The 19411-nt window shown below is 46.2% G+C and overlaps 7 protein-coding genes across 7 annotated transcripts; 3 read left to right on the forward strand and 4 right to left on the reverse strand.

Annotated features, from left to right (window-relative positions):
* Positions 1-1519: 1519 nt before the first annotated feature.
* AOL_s00173g354 (uncharacterized protein) lies at positions 1520-2595 on the reverse strand (the record flags this gene model as incomplete). The annotated part of the gene is made up of 6 exons (XM_011128096.1): positions 1520-1691; positions 1748-1870; positions 1943-2074; positions 2127-2315; positions 2389-2413; positions 2475-2595. The coding sequence occupies 6 exons, from the start codon at positions 2593-2595 to the stop codon at positions 1520-1522; spliced, it is 762 nt and encodes a 253-aa protein (XP_011126398.1).
* A 1459-nt stretch (positions 2596-4054) lies between these two features.
* On the forward strand, positions 4055-6248 carry AOL_s00173g355 (uncharacterized protein; the record flags this gene model as incomplete). The annotated part of the gene is made up of 7 exons (XM_011128097.1): positions 4055-4224; positions 4321-4425; positions 4496-4675; positions 4741-4842; positions 4912-5031; positions 5106-5230; positions 5287-6248. 7 exons carry the CDS (start codon positions 4055-4057, stop codon positions 6246-6248), a joined length of 1764 nt encoding a protein of 587 aa, XP_011126399.1.
* Positions 6249-7522: 1274 nt separating this feature from the next.
* On the forward strand, positions 7523-8716 carry AOL_s00173g356 (uncharacterized protein; the record flags this gene model as incomplete). Its single annotated transcript, XM_011128098.1, has 1 exon — positions 7523-8716. One exon carries the CDS (start codon positions 7523-7525, stop codon positions 8714-8716), a length of 1194 nt encoding a protein of 397 aa, XP_011126400.1.
* A 655-nt stretch (positions 8717-9371) lies between these two features.
* Positions 9372-10446, reverse strand: AOL_s00173g357 (uncharacterized protein; the record flags this gene model as incomplete). Its single annotated transcript, XM_011128099.1, has 2 exons — positions 9372-10267; positions 10347-10446. The coding sequence occupies 2 exons, from the start codon at positions 10444-10446 to the stop codon at positions 9372-9374; spliced, it is 996 nt and encodes a 331-aa protein (XP_011126401.1).
* Positions 10447-11819: 1373 nt separating this feature from the next.
* On the reverse strand, positions 11820-13564 carry AOL_s00173g358 (uncharacterized protein; the record flags this gene model as incomplete). The annotated part of the gene is made up of 6 exons (XM_011128100.1): positions 11820-12361; positions 12443-12733; positions 12795-12998; positions 13062-13252; positions 13325-13339; positions 13401-13564. 6 exons carry the CDS (start codon positions 13562-13564, stop codon positions 11820-11822), a joined length of 1407 nt encoding a protein of 468 aa, XP_011126402.1.
* Positions 13565-15029: 1465 nt separating this feature from the next.
* AOL_s00173g359 (uncharacterized protein) lies at positions 15030-16059 on the forward strand (the record flags this gene model as incomplete). Its single annotated transcript, XM_011128101.1, has 3 exons — positions 15030-15195; positions 15271-15653; positions 15712-16059. 3 exons carry the CDS (start codon positions 15030-15032, stop codon positions 16057-16059), a joined length of 897 nt encoding a protein of 298 aa, XP_011126403.1.
* Positions 16060-16832: 773 nt separating this feature from the next.
* AOL_s00173g360 (uncharacterized protein) lies at positions 16833-19236 on the reverse strand (the record flags this gene model as incomplete). Its single annotated transcript, XM_011128102.1, has 5 exons — positions 16833-17816; positions 17880-17933; positions 17995-18034; positions 18100-18906; positions 19130-19236. The coding sequence occupies 5 exons, from the start codon at positions 19234-19236 to the stop codon at positions 16833-16835; spliced, it is 1992 nt and encodes a 663-aa protein (XP_011126404.1).
* Between the last annotated feature and the right edge of the window lie 175 nt (positions 19237-19411).

Consider the following 19411-nt stretch of genomic DNA (forward strand, 5'->3'; position numbering starts at 1 on the left):
TCTATGCCAATTGCACCGACCCCTTTAGGCGCCGTTCGAGGCAATGCAATCGACTAATTATCCTTGAATTAAGGAACCCCAATCAAAAAAGCCCAAGGACTTCAATGGCTTTCGATGCGTGAAGTTGCAGCTGCAGGTGTGGTGGAGGTAGCAGTTCGGATTGTCTCAGCTTCCGAACTGCTGCGCTGGATTCCCAAGATCTCATGTTTTACATAATAGCACCCCCGAGCTGCCCCGCAAGCTTCCTTGGCCGAATGAAATTGCATCGAGAAAAAGTGCTCAGGACCGATGTAACGGAATAACGACACTAATAGGCTTGGCCTTGGGAGGTATCAGACCACTTCCTTGATTTGATCGCCAAAGCAGACCCAGGACCACTTGACCGACTTCACCTGCACAAATTAAACTGACTTCACCTGGCCTAAAATGTAGAACGCCACCTGTGGGCCTTTGGAAACATCATGATGGCCTGAACGATCGATCTCTATAGGTCATATTCAGGGATACGGCAAATTTAACCAACAGCAGCCATTTCCTGAAAACTCTCTATTTTCACCTTCTAATTCCACCCGAGTCGCATGGGCCCGATCTACTCTGCAATGCGCATTCCTCCATCTTTGCTGGCCAAAAAAAAAAAAAATTTGGGTGGCAAAAAGGTTAGCACTTCGGAACTCGCAAGCCCTCGAATTTTTCATTCCACCGATTTTGGGCGGTGCGGCAGAAAATGATTGGGTCAGCTAAGCAGTTCGGAACCTTGTGAGGCCCCACATTCTAGCATTTCGGAACTCAAAAGAGATAACGAAAAAAACAGGAGCTCCTTGATCCACCTTAAATCTCGCACTTCGGCCCATCATTTATTCCACTTTCACACCACCAAAAAGACTTCTTCGATTATCTTTCGTAAAGGGCAAGTTGATGTTACGTAACGACATTAGGTCTAAAGGTTTAAAGAGAACCCTTCTAGATTAAAAAAAAAAAGAGTTCAGGGAAAATTTGAATATCCTGATGCTCGCATGATCGATCATATAACTACATTGCGGTTGTAAAGACTTTGAGACCGCTAAATATTGAAGATCGCAGTTTTAAACCAGGCATCGTTTCCGCCAAGAGCCTCATCCACATCCGGAACTTGCAATTCCATCCCACGTTCCTGGCTAGCGTCGATCTAATGTTACGTGCTTTCCTGTATAGACGCCGATAAGGAGACGGCTGAAGGGGCCTCGCTTGGCGTCTGTAGGTATTTGTAATAACTCAAGAGAACTCTTGGTCAGAAGTTTCCCACCGACCGCCATTTGGAGCATGACGTTGACAGCGCTGGCAACGGCGGGAAATTTTCTACACTTTTGTTGCTGGCTTACAGGGATGGCTAATTGATTGCAAAGGACTGACGAATGAAAAAAAACTTTGGTCTTGAGCAAATAGATATTATTATCCGAGCTGAGCGAACTATTTTACATGCACCAAATTAATAATTACATTGCAGCACTTCGGAGCCACCAAAGCCTAGATGATCGGCTGCCTACAATGCCAACGCCAACCCAATAATGGCCGCAAGCGGAGCAATAACCACAACAGTTGCGCGAGCCACACCTGCACCACCGGCTGGGGAACTAGTCAATGCAGGAGGAGTCGAGTTTGTAGGCGTGCTAGTTGTTGTGCTTGCAATAGTCGTTCGTGGACCATCGCAGTGCCTGTTACATTTTGGTTAATGACGGAAATTCTCTATCGAATGTAGGGTTGAACTTACCAGTGGTCGCCATGTGCCTCGCAGCCAACGGATTCAGCAGGGCTTGGAGCAAGAGTGCCAGACCCTGTACCATGGCTAGCGCTGGTGGTGGTGGTAGTTGCTTCTCGTGGGCCCGCGCAGTGCCTGGGACGCATTGTTCAGAACACGTTGAGGAAAACATCAATTCACATGCATGATAGGAATATTGAAACTTACCAGTGATCTCCATGGGCTTCGCAGCCTACAGATCCAGTCGGACTTGGGGCCAAAGTGCCTTCACCTTCTTCATGGTCATGACTTGTGGTCTTTGCCGCCGTAGTAGTCACGGCGACAGGCCCTTCGCAGTGCCTATGGAAATTATTAGAAATGGGGCAACATAAATCGCGGTGATTTGACATACCAGTGGTCTCCGTGCGCTTCGCAGCCAACAGATTCTGTCGGACTAGGGGCTAAGGTCCCGGTATGATCGTGGTCATCATCATCGTCATCTGTATGGTGATCATGGTCGTCCGTAGTTACAGTTGCGACTGGCGTTGAAGTTGGTGGAGCGGTGGTAATGGCTCTATCTACACGGGGCCCGGTACAATGCCTAAGGTATCGACGTCGGTTTGCGCCTTTGATCGACGATGACTTTGAGGAACTACAATCACAAATGAACTTACCAGTGGTCGCCATGTGGCTCGCAACCTATCAGAATATATTAAAATCTTCTAAAGGATCAATAAGGTGGAATAGATAAAGGGTTTACCTGAACTCTCGGTTGGAGAAGGAGCTGGAGCATGGCCATCGTGGTCATCAGTTGTCGTTTGCGCAAATCCAGCTGGAAGGACTGCTAACAAGAGCAATAAGCTAGATCCGAGAAGCTTCATATTGGGGAATGAATGAGAGCGTGCAAACTTCAACAAAAAAAAAAAAAATTATTATTTTGGGAGGAGGACAAGCGAAAGTTGCGAAGTGCGACGGGACACGAAAATCTAGGTGGAATGTCGGTATTGCCAACGGAAATCAGCAGGTACCCGGCTTTTATGTCTATGGGAGTTACTAGTTACTAAGTGAACTATCCCGTTTGCTATACGGCCCAGCTAGCCATGTATGAGGCGCCTGAAAAGAATGACGATACTAAAGCATGATATCCACCAGACTATTACCTCGTCTCGATCGATTCTTGGGTCGTATGCCAAGTCAAAATGCCACAAAGCCGTCGATGCATATCTTCGACCTGGCTCGGTTGGATTTAAATCTACCAATTCCCTGCAACCAGATGCAGGTGGAATGGTGGCACGACATCAATCTCGGGGAGTTGGATAAAAGAAACTTGCTCATGTCCTATCCACACACACCGCAACTTAAACGACAGCGCATGATCATATGGCTATGAAGGGAGTTGTAGTGTGTGGTTTGCAAGATGCAATAGAATTCGCTAGCGGCTGAGTGGGATCTTGGCGCGGCCAGGAAGGTTCGACATTGAAAAGAGTTCAGCCGGCCTCCAGAAGCCGCCTTGGCTGCGTCAAGATATGGGTAAGCAACTACCATAACCATATTGCAACATGATTTCTGCTCACATGAATTAGCATTCCATCTGCGGACAGACTCTAGTCCGATTGCACCCCAACCTGACATGTAATGTGAACTGCGGTTTTGTGGAGTGGGTGCTCGTGAGCGAGTATTTTTTTTTTTCACTTCCACCTGCCCGCAAGGTTTCAGCGAATGGCTGGATTGTTTGTCCCCACGCAAGCCCGAACCAGATAACGTTTCCCTCGACTGCACAATCTCGGACGGGACTCTGTCTCAAAACCAGTTCAAGGAACACGCTCCCACTCGGGTTCCCAAATGGGGAATGGCGGGTGGTCCCTGTCGCTGCTGGGCTTGGCCTGTGCCTGGCGCTGCGACCATGTTATGCACGCTAATGAAGTCCAGTCCATTAAAAATCCTTTATATCTGCCCCGTCCAATCTATCAAATCGTCCTGGGAGAAGCTGCTTGATTTCCTTCGCTTCGAGCCGTCGGGGCGTCATTTCTTACCTTTCCCACTGGACTGTCTAGCTTACAGCGCATTTATCCCCTTGCTTGGTAGCCGGAGCTTGCCTTTGCCTACTTGCCTATCCTACTTTTCCATTGGCCTTGTCGTCCGGCTCTTCTCTCTCATAGAGCCAGCAGCTTCGCCCTCGAAGCCGTCGTACTTCTTGGCCGCACCTCTTTTCAGCTTTGGTCGAGTTTCCATCGTTCTAATTATTTCTCTGTCCCATCTCTCCGTAATCTTAAGGATCGGATCAATAAAACTCGTGTTTCCCTGAGAAATTTATTATCTTTTCAATTTATACGCGGCATTATGAAAAAATCAGTTCTCTTTGTCTCGTTTGCGGCATTGTCGCTTGCGCATTCCGCTGGTGTCAAACGTCAGAATACGGCGCAGGCGACCTCGAGCGCGGCGGATCATGATCACGATGACCACGACGACATAACAGCCGTGACTGCTTGCCATCTTCACGGCGCGACGCAGTAAGTATACTTTCTATGTCTAAACTCTGTTGATGAAGTATTTGCTTCGAAAAAACAATTCAATTTGCTGAACTCTGATTTTACCACACAACACAGGTATTGTATGCACGAGGCGACGGAGTTTATGATATTGGCTTCCGCGACAGCGACTGAAGATTTACCGTCGTCTTATACAGACTGCCATGCCCACGCGACACAGACGTAGGTTAAATACGACACCCTCTGTAAAATGTCGATCCAATTAACTTTAATACTAACATATTGAATTCAGGTGGTGCGTTGCACCAAATGGGGACGAAGTCCAGATCGCGGCTGAAGCGCAAACTACGCCGGCTCCAACTGGTGCAGACGACCATGAGGATGACCATGATCATGATCATACGGCTGGCACTACTACCTCTACAACTATCCCTCTATCCATTACGAAGTGTCATACTCATTCCACTGAGATGTAAGCCATGATAGCCCATTCTCGATTGCAGGGGTAATAACGTTGACGTGTTAATTTTGCGGCAGATTTTGTATGGCTGGCGAGACAGAGTATCTTGTGAAGGCGACATTGACAGCTTCGGAATTCCCTCCGGAATACACTGGTTGTCACTCACACGGATCGGCAATGTAAATTGATTCCAATAAGCCTAAAACTTTCGAATTCGTGTGCAACTAAAACTAACGGGATATGCGTAGGTATTGTGCTGATCCGAGTGGGGACGATGTTCTGGTACAACTTGCTGGTGCGGAAGAGGAACCGAGCGGAGAAGGGGAAGGTGAACCCCAATTACACTGTCATTTTCACGCTGGTGTTGAGTATGTTGTTCTAGAGTGTTACACGGCTACGGGATGCGAAATACAGAGTAGAGGTGCTGACTGTGAATAACCAGGCATTGTGTCGGCGCTGAAGGAGAGAAATCCAGTGCAGCAAGGGTTTGCACTAGGACGGACCGAGAATATAATATTAAGCTGAGGGTTGGTTTATTGTTCGTTATTTTGGTAACAAGCGCCCTCGGTGAGTCCTAGGTCTATCTTTTGTTTGATTTTGGAGGCATTGTTAACAGAATCTAGGTGTCTTTGGACCGATCTTACTGTCATTGGTTTTAAACTCAAAAGCATACTCTGTGCTTCTCATTTTTAAACAATTTGGTACAGGTGTTATTATCTCGACTGCATTCGTCCACCTCTTTACTCATGCCAACCTCATGTTCACGAACGAATGTCTCGAGGGTGTTGAATACGAGGCTACAACAGCTGCGATTCTTATGGCTGGTCTCTTTCTTTCCTTCCTTGTGGAGTATCTTGGACAAAGAATTGTGCATGCCCGACACGCCAAATTGATTGAGGCGAACCGCGAAAACATGTCTTCTAATCTAATGGCGGAGATGAAGGTTCAGAACGAGATTGTTAGCGTATTGGTGTTGGAAGCAGGAATTATATTCCATTCTCTTCTTATTGGGCTTACCCTCGTTGTCGCTGGCGATAGCTACTTCCTCACCCTCTTTGCTGTCATCCTCTTCCACCAAATGTTCGAGGGTATTGCTCTGGGAACTAGAATCGCAGCTCTTGGGACCGCTTCTCCAAACCGGGTACCACACGGTCATCTACACAGCCACAGCCACAGTCATGACATCAACCGTATCTCTCATAGCGAAGAACCCCGTCCCTCCGAACCGAAAACAACAGCCAGCTCTCCAGAAGCTGTTGAGGTTATGAAACCGGTTGGCGTGTCTCTTGGCAGAAAGTTGGCTTTTGCATCTGCATTCGCATTAGTTACGCCTATCGGTATGGCAATCGGTATCGGTGTGTTGGATAGGTTTAACGGAAATGATCCGTCGACTATTATCGCTATTGGAACGCTGGATGCCCTCAGTGCCGGTATCTTGGTTTGGGTCGGTGTTGTGGAGATGTGGGCTGAGGACTGGATGTTTGGTGGTGAGATGACTTATGCTGGATTCTTTACCACGATTTTGGGAGGGCTTGGGCTAGTTTTGGGGATGGGTATTATGAGCTTCTTGGGTAAATGGGCTTAATCTCTATACTCTACTGAGATCTAGACTCAGAGTATAGGTATACATGGCAGGCCAAAACTGATTCAACTTATATATATTTAATATTATTTATAATCAAGAACCAGCGCTAGAGGCCAAGGTGGGAATCCAATTTTCTGCATTATATTAGTACATATATTGTTATGCTGTCTCTTAGATGAGGAACTATGCGTATACAATTTTGTTAAATATCTTTTTAGCAACCTAACTAAATTCTTGTTATATGAAGTTTGAATATGATATATGTCTCTTGATGATATTTTTGTCTTTCCGCGGTAGCCTCCTTCACTGGGTTCTATAAATTTACATCGTTGTTTTTATCCGTCGAAGTGCATATCTGTGGGTCGTTTATGAAATTAATAGTGCGTCATTTTCTACTTAATCTAGGAGAGAGTAAGGATACCCATTTTATGGATTTTTCTTTTATTTTATTCTATATTTTATATATTTCTTTCCAATCTTCGTCATCGGCGCGTACAGTTTTATACTACTTAACTATGTCGGTGGTCTCGAGGCTGTACAGTGAACCTGATGAATAAAAGGGCGAGCAAAAGTGCGTTGCTAGTGTTGGAAGAGTGGTGTGTTGGACACGTGACCATTTTGGAGGCTGGAATGTTTGGTTTCTTCTTTCTGCTGGCTGTTATTCTGTTTCTGTTATCGATTGCTTGCTTTGCTTTGCTTTGGTCGTCTTCGCACCTCCATTTTTATATTTCACCTTTATTCCACGCTCCAGCCACAGATAGCTACTTGCCTAGCTCTCAGACCCACTTCTTCCTCGAGTCTCCCACAACCTCCCCTCCTCCTCCTCCTCTCAACTTTCTCCCGATCTCGAAACCGCTCTCTTCATCATCATCGCCGGCAACTTCCCCTGCCCTCTGCCGCACGGTTCCTGTTTTCCCGTCGCCCGACTCTAGCATTCCTCGCATCCGATTCCATAACACGTCACCATCATTGACCATATATTTTCAGCGGTTGTGGCTTCGACAGCCGGCAGACGGAGTATCAGTGGAGCTAGCAAAACAGCAGGTATGGTACCTCTGACATGGGTCCTTGCGTGATGTGGGGAACCTTGGAGCTTGAAAGAAGAACATATCGGGTTGTTCCATGTGGCACCCATCACCCATCCTTCTGCTCTGGATCCTTCACAAAATAGCCACACTTTGCAAGCTCCAGGACTCTTCTAAAGCTCCTGTCTGATCTTACATATCTTCTTACATCTAGACTCCACTCATACTGGTACTGCATCAGCAGCCAAGATGACAGACCACCCTGTTTTCTCAAACGACCCTACCCATAACGACGTCTACGAAGAGGAGGACGAAGAAGAGGAACTCTCAGAAGCTGAAGAAGAAGAGGACGTTGAAGGCGAAGAAGAAGAGGAAGAAGATGAGGAAGAATCTCTCGTTTCCGAGTCTTGGATATCCAACTTTTGCTCTGTCATTGGTCACGAGTACTTTGCCGAAGTAACCGAGGAGTTTATCGAGGATGACTTCAACCTCACCGGCCTTTCTGCCATCGTTCCGATGTATAAGGAGGCGCTAGAAATGATCTTAGACGTTGAGCCTGATGATTCATCCGATGAAGCGTCAGAGGTTGACTTAGAAAGCGATGCATACAATAACGGTGCCGCCGCCCGGAAGAAGGCTGCAAGGATGGGTGCTGGTACAGCCGGCAATATCGCACTGATTGAAAGCTCGGCAGAAATATTGTACGGTCTCGTTCACCAGAGATATATTCTCTCTCGCCCGGGGATGCAACAAATGTACGAAAAGTATCTCGCCGCCCATTTCGGTCATTGTCCCAGATTTTTCTGCAACAACGCCCGCGTCCTCCCTTGTGGTTCCAACGATACCCCGAATATCGACACCGTGAAGCTCTTTTGTCCATGCTGCTTGGACGTTTACACGCCACCCAATTCAAGATTCCAACAAGTAGATGGCGCTTTCTTCGGTACCAGCTTTGCTAGCCTGTTCCTTATGACATTCACAGATATCGATTATAGTGCTCCGAGTCACAAGACACCTGCACAAATCCCGCCGGTGGCTAGGAAACCTGGCGCACTTGTCTCCGCGTCGACATTGAACTCCGGTGCATCTGGATCCGCTTCATCCTTGCCGCCACAGCCTGCTAATCTAAACGGATTCGCTGCACAAAATATCGCGCCAGGGTTGGGAGTACACAGGCAATATGAGATGAAAATCTACGGGTTTAAAGTTAGCGAGAGGAGTAAAAGTGGGCCCAGGATGAAATGGTTGAGGATCAGACCCGAAGATATGAACTTGTTGGATGAAATGACACGTGCCGAGATGAGAAGGACAGGAAGGTTAAGAAAGAAGAAGAAGAAGCCAGTAAGGGATGAGGACGGGATGGACATGTCTCCAGGGCCACAAGAATCGTTAGAGCAAAGAAGGACGATTAAGAAGCCAGTAAGGAGGATAAGTAAAGCTTGACGGGCCTAGCCAACCTCGACTAGGTAACCAGCTAGCTTTTGCAGCCTTTAGGCTTTCAATCTCCATTTGTTCGATATAGACCAACCAGCCAACCAGCCAACTCTTTTCATACATCACCTCTTCTCCGCCTCTTTTCCTGTACATTCCCGTGTTCCCTCCTCTTTAGGGCGTCTGCTCGGTTTTTCTACTGGATAGATATCTTAGCCTTACAGCTTGTTCTCGGGCCAAAAGTATCTGGTCCTTCTTGGTGTGGCTCCTGTGAACTTTACGGTTTGTATACTTCCTTTGTTAGAAATACTGCTATTTTGTCTCCCTTTCCTTTTCTATCTTATCCAATGTATCTATTTCCCTCTTGTGTTACTGCGCAGCATGGGTCGTGTTTCTAGCTTTTATTTCTAATTTTATGATACACTATCACAATGAGGAGGCAAAAGCCGGTCGCAATGGGTGGAATTTTCTTGATGTTTCGAACTGTAGCGAATACTTTGTAGGGAACGAATCCATTTTTGACAAAAGTAGAAAGCGGTCGATATAATTATAATGTCTTGCAGTGGGAACTTGCTAGTGCTTAACATCGATTCGCAATCGATCATTCTATCAACAGCGCGACTCGATCAATTGATCAATTCGACTCGATTCTACTGCTAGTCGGTGATCACCTCCAGTATGTTTCACAGTCAGGTTTCACCACCGCCCAAGCTTTTGCACAAACCTCCACAACCTCCTCTGGCAAAGGACCCTTCTCCAAATCCTCACAATTCTCTCTCAAGTGGTTTTCACTACTAGCTCCAATGATCACCTTATCCCCGTTCTCTCTATTCATCAAACTATGATGATTGATCCACCTTAACGCCACCTCCACCAAAGTTAAACCGTGTTTATTCGCTACTGCTTCAATGAGGCTCCGGGCCTTGAAATAAGACTCCTTCCAATAACGTGCCCTATACATTTGTCCCTGTATTTTGGTATTATCAAACCTCGTGCCGGATTCCACGTCCCCATCGACAGACTTTGGACCCGTAGCGGTGAAGAATCCACCGGCCAATGGGTTATAAGCATAAAATGAGATTTCATAGTGGCGTAAAACACTGAATAATTCAGGTTCTACTTCCCGATGAATGACGTTGTAGACTCCTTGGTATACTTTAGGAAGTTGATACCCTCTCGCCTTTGAAATTTCACAAATACGAGCGACTTCCCAGGATTTGTAATTTGAAATTCCTAGGTTTTTGATCTTACCGGACGTGAAGAGGTCGTTTACAGCGGGGAGGGTGATGCTGATGTCTGTTGTGTGGTCTGGGGCGTGGAGGTACCATAGGTCTATTGATGGGAGATTCAGAGATTTTAAGGAGATTGAGACTTCCTTATTGATGCAGGCGGGGGTATGATTTGTGGCTGTAGGGTTGGCGACACCAGCCTTTGCGGTTGGATAGAGCTTTGTGGCGACAGTTAGGCCCTCTGTCCCGATTTTTCCGAGGTATATTTCTGAAGTGCCAGAATTGTACATTCGTGCGGTGTCGAGTTCGGTGTGGCCGTAGGATTTAAAGATTTCTAAGGTGTTATTTTGTTAATTTAATAAAGATATCCAAGAATTGGAAGGGGGGGGGTGTAAATATATGAGAATATATACCGATGAGTTGCTTGCATTCTTCGGGGTCGGTGATACGACTGTTCTCGCCGAAGGTCATGGTGCCCAGGATGACGGGCAGTTGGGCCCTGCTTTGTGCCATATTTGTTTTATTTCTAAGGATCTAAACCTCGAATCGTGGTTTGCAAATCTGTCTATAAGTGCAGATGGTGGTTAGCTATCAATTTTAGAAAGGATATTGGGGAGGCTTCTAGCTTATATATATAGACTAAGGTCTAGCCCTCGAAGCGAAGTCTAGTATATATTTGCAATTTGTTACTTACGTTAAGCTCAAGTAGATCTCAAATCTGAAACCTGAACCCCCAAACAGCGCTATTTGACCGTTCAATGGTGTGGTGCCTTTTGATTGTGAGTCAATGCAATGCAATGCGGAGAAAACCCGTAATATAGTGTTAGTATATTTATAATAACTAGATCCATAAACTCGACAATTGAATAATGCTTGTATAATTGTAAGCCCGGTTTAATCCCCATTAACGCCGACAAGGCGACCAAACGACTTGCAATAATAGAAATTAATAAGCAACGATGTCATGATTCAAGGTTTCGGCGGGGCCGCGGGGTAATTAGGTGATCTAAAAGGTAGGGATTCTAGCCTGTAGAAGCAAACGTTTAAACCAGTACCGGAAAGTGATAAAGTTGCATCTACGCATGCATACATCTTACCGAACAGTTGGGAAGTGTTGGATTTTTGGGACGGGTTAACACAAAAGGCTCAGGACGATATATATATCGATCACGACAATGATTGCCGGTTAACTCTACATGCTATCTAACATTTTTATTCTATTTAGTTGAGTAGACGCAGGATATGTGTCACACGTGTAGGGAGTACAGATCTGCAGATACTTAGGTGATCGGCTGTCCCCGAATTCATGGGAAACCAAGCGTGAAGATGTATAGATGTCGTACGTACGGGGCCTGGGGGAAGACATTAGGAATTATGCCCATAAAATTTAATAATTTTCATGAAGCTTGAAGTTGGTAGTGCTCGTGCGCTGTCAGGAACATTTAGTATTTTCTCAGATTTCCAAGTTCGCAGTTGATACCTCTATGATCTAAGCTTCATCCGACCTATATCTGGGTGGGAGTCAAACTTAAGCTTGGTTGTTCTGTTGCCATGCTCAACTAGTATATAGGTGTTCAAATTTACACAGATAGAATTTTTTTCAAATATTAGAGCTGTATGTAGTCAATTAAATAGATTCTTTTTAAAACAAAAACGCCAATTGCTTCGTTATTGGTCCCGCAATTAGAATTCGTAAAGTCGTAGAAGATATATATACAATCCCACCACCCCCTTCCACTCTTCGAATTTGCTGAGATCGCACCAAAAAAGCCGCAAATATGCATGCATTACATGATGTATATATAAAACATTAGTATATAGTCAAAAATACCCCGCCCACCCAAGATCTATCGATATTCGAAGGATCTAGCGCTCTATAGAGATGTTTAAGAAGAACTAGCTAGACGGCGCTCCTTACGGGCCATCAAGAAATGCGCAGATGCGTAGGCAACAATACCGACGAAACACATAGCGGTGGTAACCCCGAATCCCGTCAAGTACTTTGGTGCGTCTTCACTCGGGAAAAGGTAGGCACCATAAATCGATGCCAAATTACCCATACCGTTCATGAAAGCGAGGGCAACAGCGCGAGTCTCGGGTTCCATAGATCCAAAGGTAGAGCCTCCGTAACTCAAACCGCAACCGTTGGCAGTCCAAAGACCGGCGGCCATCAAGACAAGAAGAACGTATCGGGCAGTGAAACCGTAGACACCAACAACGATTGCGCTGGTGACTAAGGCGACTGTCATCCAGCCGGCGATGATGATGCCTCTGTATCGGTTGTATTTATCTGCGAAGAAACCATTGGCTAAGTTGACGACGAATGCGACGGCATAGATTGGAATGGTCATGTATTGGGCCATGTGGGCGGTGTATCCGAGACCCTTGACGAGAGTTGGGTAGAAGTAAGAGAGTGTCGAAGAACCAACTACGAGTTTAGATTAGTAAATGAAAATGTTGAAATTGAACATGAAGGCAAAGCCTCTGAGTGGGGTAGCAAGGTTCTTACCGATGGTCATGTATCCCAAAGTCAAAATCCAGAGTTCCCAGGACTTGAAGGCAGTCTTGAGCGCTTCGATGTGCCCAACACCCTTCTCGCCTGCCTTTCGGGCGGTGACATTTTCTGTGGCGAGACGAGCAATGGCAACTTCAATTTCTCGGGCGGTGAATTTGTTCTGGCTTGTCGCGGGGAAATTTGGGAGAATGAAATAGGCAACAGCCGCCCAGCCGGAAGTTGCGACACCCTCGACGATAAAGAGCCATCTCCAGCCTCGGATTCCATGAGCACCTTCAAGACCGCCTATCGAAAAAATTAGCTTCAAAAGTTTCTCCTGTGTATTAGAAAAATAAGGGAACTTTACTTGTGATCGCACCGGCCAAAAGTCCGCCGAAGGCACCGGAAAGGATGGCAGCGGAAATGTAGACGGAAAATCTCGTGGATTGCTCGGACTTCTTGTACCACGAAGAGAGCAACATCATGATACCGGGGGCGAAGGAAGATTCCAAAACACCGACGATAACTCGGAGGCCAACCAAATGATGATAGGTCTTGATGAATCCCATGCCTATGATAAAAGTTAGACAAAAGGCACGAAATCATGAGGATATTCGACTGAAGAAATTCTTACAGATTGTGACGATACCCCAAACAAACATCATGCAAGGAATGTAGGCACTCGGGTTTACTTTGCTGAGAATCATGTTCGATGGAACTTCGCACAAGACGTAGCCGATGAAGAACACAACTAAGGCAATAGAGTATTGGCCCGATGTAAGCTGTAAATCTTCTTCCATGCCAGCGATTTTAGCATTTCCAATGCTATTATTGAGTCAGCTCATCATGTTTTAAGGGTCTGATAGTGGTGCTATTAGGTTGTAATTAATTACTTACTTTGTTCGATCCATGCTATTTGATCTGTCAGTTTCTGTTCCTGATACAATATTGATAGAATGTTTAATGAACTTACTATGAAAGGAGATACATGAGCCACATTGTTGGTAGGATAATCATATCAATCTTGCGAACCAATCTCTTTTCTTCCTCGGGGTCGATTTCGACAGATGGAGCTGAGCCGGAGCCGGCATACTCGACATCTTCTGCATGCTGCTTGGTGTCTGTGAGAGATGCCATAACTGCAGCCTGGTGATGTTGGGAAATGTATCTGTAAAATTAATTAAAGAAAAAGAAGAAGAAAAAGAAGTCGATAGTCGAGTCTTGGTCTTGAGGTTCTTAGTAGATGTCTTCTTTACTCGAAGTGACCCAAATTCCCAAGATCAAGTACGAGATAGATAGGATAGTAGAGACAGGCCTGCAGGGGATTAGACCTAAAGGAAAGGCGAAACCTTGCGACTTTATAGAAGACACATCACGAACCTCCAAGCCTTTACTCCACGAAACGGGACAGATGGTGTTGAGTAAAATTAATTCAGGTCTGGAGATGATCTAACAAAGTTCTAGTTCCGAGTTCCAGTTCCCCGGGCGGAGAACCGAATTCTACTTGCATTGGTCACTTGGGCTTTGGTCTTAGATAACTCTAACGTCTTAGGGAACTAGGTTGGGCGTCACATTGCCGGGCTTGTCATGTTTAACGTAAACCAACCTCCCTTTGAACCGTCTTCAAAACTTGTCCTCGGAAATCTCCTGGCCAGCGCTGCACCTCAACGGCGGAAGCGAAACAGACCCTGCGCGCATGTGGCCACTTCCCAAGAACCAAGGCCTGACCAATTCTTCACCAATGCATGCAAATCTTACCCCGGATTGGCTTTTCCTTGGAGCCGGAACCACTGTCAGTCCTAATCCCCAAGTTTTTTCCACGCGTGGAGTGTGGGGCGAAAGTTTAAAACCTTTTGTCTGTGGCGTGCATGGCTTTTCCTTCAGCTGGCGAAGACGAGAACCGAAGGCTGCCAGACTCCCTCGTCTCCTGGCAGTGACCCCGACGCGGGTGCCCGCTGACATGATATACCACACTTTTCAACACATTCTCCATAATTTTTCCGTCTTGGGCTCGAGGCCTTTCGTCACCAGTAGTGGCGGCTAGATGCCTAGAGACGAGTCCTCACGCCGTAGAGTGCCGTCTCTTGTACGCAAGTCCGCCCCAGATTGCGCTTCATGGAAGCTTCTCTCTCCGCCTAATGCATCTCGCCGCCGTGACCATTTCTTTCCCCTGGCTCGTTTCGTGGACATAACTACAATGTGGGGATCCGGAGACGCGGATCAAATATGTGGGCCCTAGCTTAGCTTGTAGCTGTTATCGATATCCGGGGTCAAGCTTGGAATCCAAAACTCGCATCGGACGAGCTTCGCAAAGCCAACCGCCCTATAGCTGCTAAGATGGAAATCGATGCGATGAGTTAGCTCACATGTGCCTAATTCCGTAAAAAAAAAATTCCAGAACTAAAATTATTTTCCTAGGAGGGCCTCGGACTTGCCGGCCATAGCTTCACATATATAGAGGGAAGCCGCCCAAATTGAACTTTGGCTTTTCGAAAACTTGAATTATCCAAGCCATTGACAGATATTCGCACATTTTCAACTCCATATTACCCTCACAAGACCATTTTTTCCTCCAAATTTAACTTTCTTAACATCTTAAATAATGTCACCGACTTCTACCAACGGAACTACCGCCAATGGCGCTCAAAAGCCAACTACTGGAAATGAAATGTTGGAGGCCGCTCACCAAGCCCGGTCAAAGGCGATTAGCACCCTCCCCGATGAAACCTTTGACTGGAGAATAACTTTGGAGGGAAAAGTTATCGCCAGTAAGTCCAGATAAATTTTCAGGATACTACATACCTACTTGGAGGGTGCAAGAACTGACCAATTGACGTCGCTAGTCACTGGCGCCAACCGTGGAATTGGACTTGGTATTGCTGAAGTCTGCCTCGCCAACTCTGCAACTAAAGTCTACTCTCTAGACCTCCTCGAGCCCACCGAAGAATTCAATGCCCTGTCGAAACGCTTCAACGGTCGTCTTGCCTACATTCAAACTGATGTTACACAAGACGCATCCATCCAGAACGCGGTTGACAAGATTGTCGAAGAATCCGGCGCTATCCACGGCATGGTTGCCAATGCTGGAATGACAAAGCACCAACCTGCTTTGGAGTTCGATCGCGCTCAGATGGATAAACTCTTCAACCTTAACTTCTTCGGCGTTTTCTCTTGTTGCACTATCGCCGCCAAGAAGTTTATCGAACTCGGAATTAAGGGATCGATCGTAAGTTATCTTGCTGCTAACCCGAATAAAAGATATCCGATCTAACGGCTTCCATTAGGTCTGCACCGCCAGTAAAGTAGGAGACGGACCTAACCGTGCCGCCCCCTCGGCACCATACGGTGGTACCAAAGCCGCTGTCCGAAACATTGCCAAAACCCTCGCTATGGAATGGTCCAAATACGGTATCCGCGTAAACTCGATTTCGCCCGGTTTCGTGAAGACCGCAATGACATACTATGTTGAAACCGCTCCGGATTGGGATCTTAAGATGCAATACTACGGAGGAATGCCACGACTGGCGTTGCCTCAGGAACTTGGAGGTGCCTATGTTTACTTGCTTTCTGATACTGCTTCTTATACTTCGGGCATTGATATTCCGATTTCTGGTGTTGTTGGAGCCTGGTAAATCGATCAATATAGGGAAACCAGGGAGTTGTATAAATATACTATGCAAGCTTTGGCATTCGGGTGGAGTTTATTTTCATTGTATATATATCTTCTGGTTCATCTGGGTTTTTGTGTATAGATCTATTTTAGTTTATTGCCTCGGAATTATGAAGGGGTGTGCATATCGCCCAAGCAGTTTTCTGCTTGAATTGAATATTAGTATCAACTCCCGAACCTAATACGCTGAGAATTATAGCATCTCCCGCGTAAATCTAGAAATACTAACTCGGTAAGTTAGATATATCTTTACGTGTGTACCCAACTTGAGGGTAGTGGCGATGGGAAACCCGGCTTGCCTGATGCATACCCGGGCTAGGGTTGAAGAATTTTTAAGGCCTTAATTTATAAAGCCTCAAATTTTCACTGTAATTCCGCGGCCAGACATCCATTATATATACTTGTTGATTTTAACGTTACGCGTTAACTATTGGACGCTCCGTGCCAATTTAGCTAACCTGTGAGACTCGAGCGCACAGTGATTATATATTATAGAGCTTAAAATATAGTTTAAAAAGAGATGATGCCGACGAAGTTGTATTAATATGAATAAGAGTATTATACAGGCCGAAGTGGTATTACTTCTTGTGGCTTCAGCTGATTCGAACGCCAGCAGAACATAAACATTCCGAACCGCTCCCAGAATACACCGCGCCAAAATGTCAAACAACTCGACAAGATCAAGAAATCGATATACTTTTTTTTATAGATCGAACATATCAATGCTCTGATCCTTCATTTTTCCCACTCTCTTTGCAACTCGTCTGCTAAGCTAACGGCTGGCCAATTTGTTCTTCTTTGGCATCGACGTATTAGTTCCATCACAATTTCCTTCTTCCTCTCGTCGTGCGAAACGCATAACCCCGCGCCAAACAAGCACATTTCACTCATTAGACAATAAGCAGCTTCATAGGGTATCGTAGCCGCGATCCCTATGATGATATTAACACAGTCTGCAAGTAGCTTTTGACAAACCGCAAACTCCTTGTAGCCTCCAATACTCGGCCGATGTAACAAGACTAATATCTTGGCAAAAGCATGGGTTTGAACCGCAATCCCGTATTGAGGAGGATGGTACCACAAAGGTTCGATATCGTGGAGAATTATATCTGCTGGATCTTGGATCGCTGGCAAGGGAGTAAACTCGTCCCCGAGATGACGGGTCCAGTCTTCTAGCATTTCCAACAAGCGCTCCCCACGTTCTACTCGTCCCTGTACATTCATTTTTCCAGCCTCGATTTCTTCATCAGAGCAGTAGTTTACCGCTTGTGCCAGCAAGTAGACACTCCGGCTTGCCAATTCATCCTGATTCAAGACTTCGTGGGACCTCAAAGGTTTCCAGAAGGATAGTGGTCGCCGCCGCTCACGGAAACTTGCCCACACATCTTGTCGTAACCATGCCCACCAGACAGCTTGTTTAGTTCCCCCAGAGTCGCCGTGAATATTTTGGGATCTTTGAATCCAGAATACACCTTTAAGGTGTCGTTCCCATCCTGAGTTCGACCCGTCTAACATCTCATATGTTGAGATAATCAGAACACTGGCTAACAATTCCTGTGAACGACTGTAAGACTCAAACTGTAGTGCAGTTTGGAGGTAGTGAAGGGTTTCGAAGTAATACTGAACGGCGGTGTTCCTATCTGTCATATTTTCTGGGTTCAAGGAGAGGTGGCGGTGAGAGAGTGCAAGTATGGCTTTCATAAGGCCAACGTTGTGAAGCTATCATACAATTAAAAACCGTTGCGTTAAATTTAATTATATGCATTGAGATATATTACTTACTGCGAGTCGTGGTATCAAAGTTCCAAAATGTTTCAATGGATCAAGGAGGTCAATCTAAAATACCTCATGTTAGCAAGACTACTGAAGAGTGCTTAAACAAGATACTTGTTCTTACCCACGAGCTCACATTTTCGACGAAATTCCGGAAGACTGGACTGTTATAGAGCAAATTCATGAGAATTGGGGAGTCAGAGACGAGTTTAAAGTAAAAATATCTTACATTTCTTGTTCTGTCAGCTTTATTCTCTCCTGTGACTGCCACAGCTTCCGCTCATTAGAAGGATTCGCCTGGACGTCGACCGCGTACAATAGTTGGTCAAGGTCCCTATAGCCAGTACCACCAGGACCTTCCAACCCGCTTTGATAGCTATGCCGATTCGCAGAGGCTTGCTGTTGTAGTGCTAAGCGGCCTGAGATGCCGTCCTCAGAAGTTATGAAAGGCGATAACGAGAAATTTGGTTCAGATTGCGCCGCATCTGCTGCCAAAAGCCCCAACCATCTTATCGAGGCCAGCTCAGTACTAATTAAATTTGATGATGCATGAGTAGTATCCGTGTTTGCTGGTGATAATCCAGCATTAGGTGGATCCAAGGATGGTATGCTAACAGAGGGAACAACGTCCGCGAACAAGTTGTCGACTGTTAAATTTGCTAAGTTTGGAGTCAGGGGTTTATGTATGCTTTCCGACTGGCGGTGTTTCCTGATTTCAGCTGCTGCTTCAGGTGGAGGAGGAGTAAATTGATACCGCGGATCGTCTTCCGGACGAGATCCTACTGGAGGTTCAGACGGCGCCTGAGGATGCGGAGCCCTCGTCGGTAGCACTATTGGAGTCGCAATTGGCGACACTGGTGTAAAAGAAGGTGGGTTCGGACGTCTTTCCCCTCCTGTGCTTACAGGCTCGGGGATTGGGATCGTTATCGTAGTGATGCCATGATCCTCGAAAATGCATTCCCTATCGCTCTTTTGGCATTGTGCACACTTGGGCCGTTCTTCAGAGCATTTCATGTGTCTCTTGCGGCATGTTATGCTATATTACCGCTAGTTGTTAGAAAGTGTTCAAACTGAAAATCTCAGTGAATCGCAGTATTGGTATGCACGTGGCAAAATTTTAGAGTGTCGCTGAAAGGTGGTCCACATTCATTGGATATTTTTGGGTTCATATAAACCCATACCCCAGATTTCCGACAAAAGGACCGTTATCCGGGGTAGACTGTATAAATCGGCGCATAACCCGGGGATATACGACTCACCATCCCGTCTTTGTGCGCAACCCTCGCGCCCGACTCTTGCGCTGTCTGCGTTTTGGAGCCGGCGACGCACTTCCAGAAGATGTGGTTTGGTTGACTGGCCGGCTCATGATGTGTTCGATTACACAACGTCAACGCTGCAGCACTGCAACGGCCGTCACGCGTGGTGGGGAAATGATGGCCGTCTCGCGATATCCGGATAGGCGAATTGGACGAAATCCGGGGAAGTAGAGTTGAGCAGGTTGGACTCGTTTAATGGGCATTTCTGGACATGTAACGAGCTAC

The sequence above is a fragment of the Orbilia oligospora genome (assembly GCF_000225545.1).
Source record: "Orbilia oligospora ATCC 24927 unplaced genomic scaffold scaffold00173, whole genome shotgun sequence".
Taxonomy (NCBI): domain Eukaryota; kingdom Fungi; phylum Ascomycota; class Orbiliomycetes; order Orbiliales; family Orbiliaceae; genus Orbilia; species Orbilia oligospora.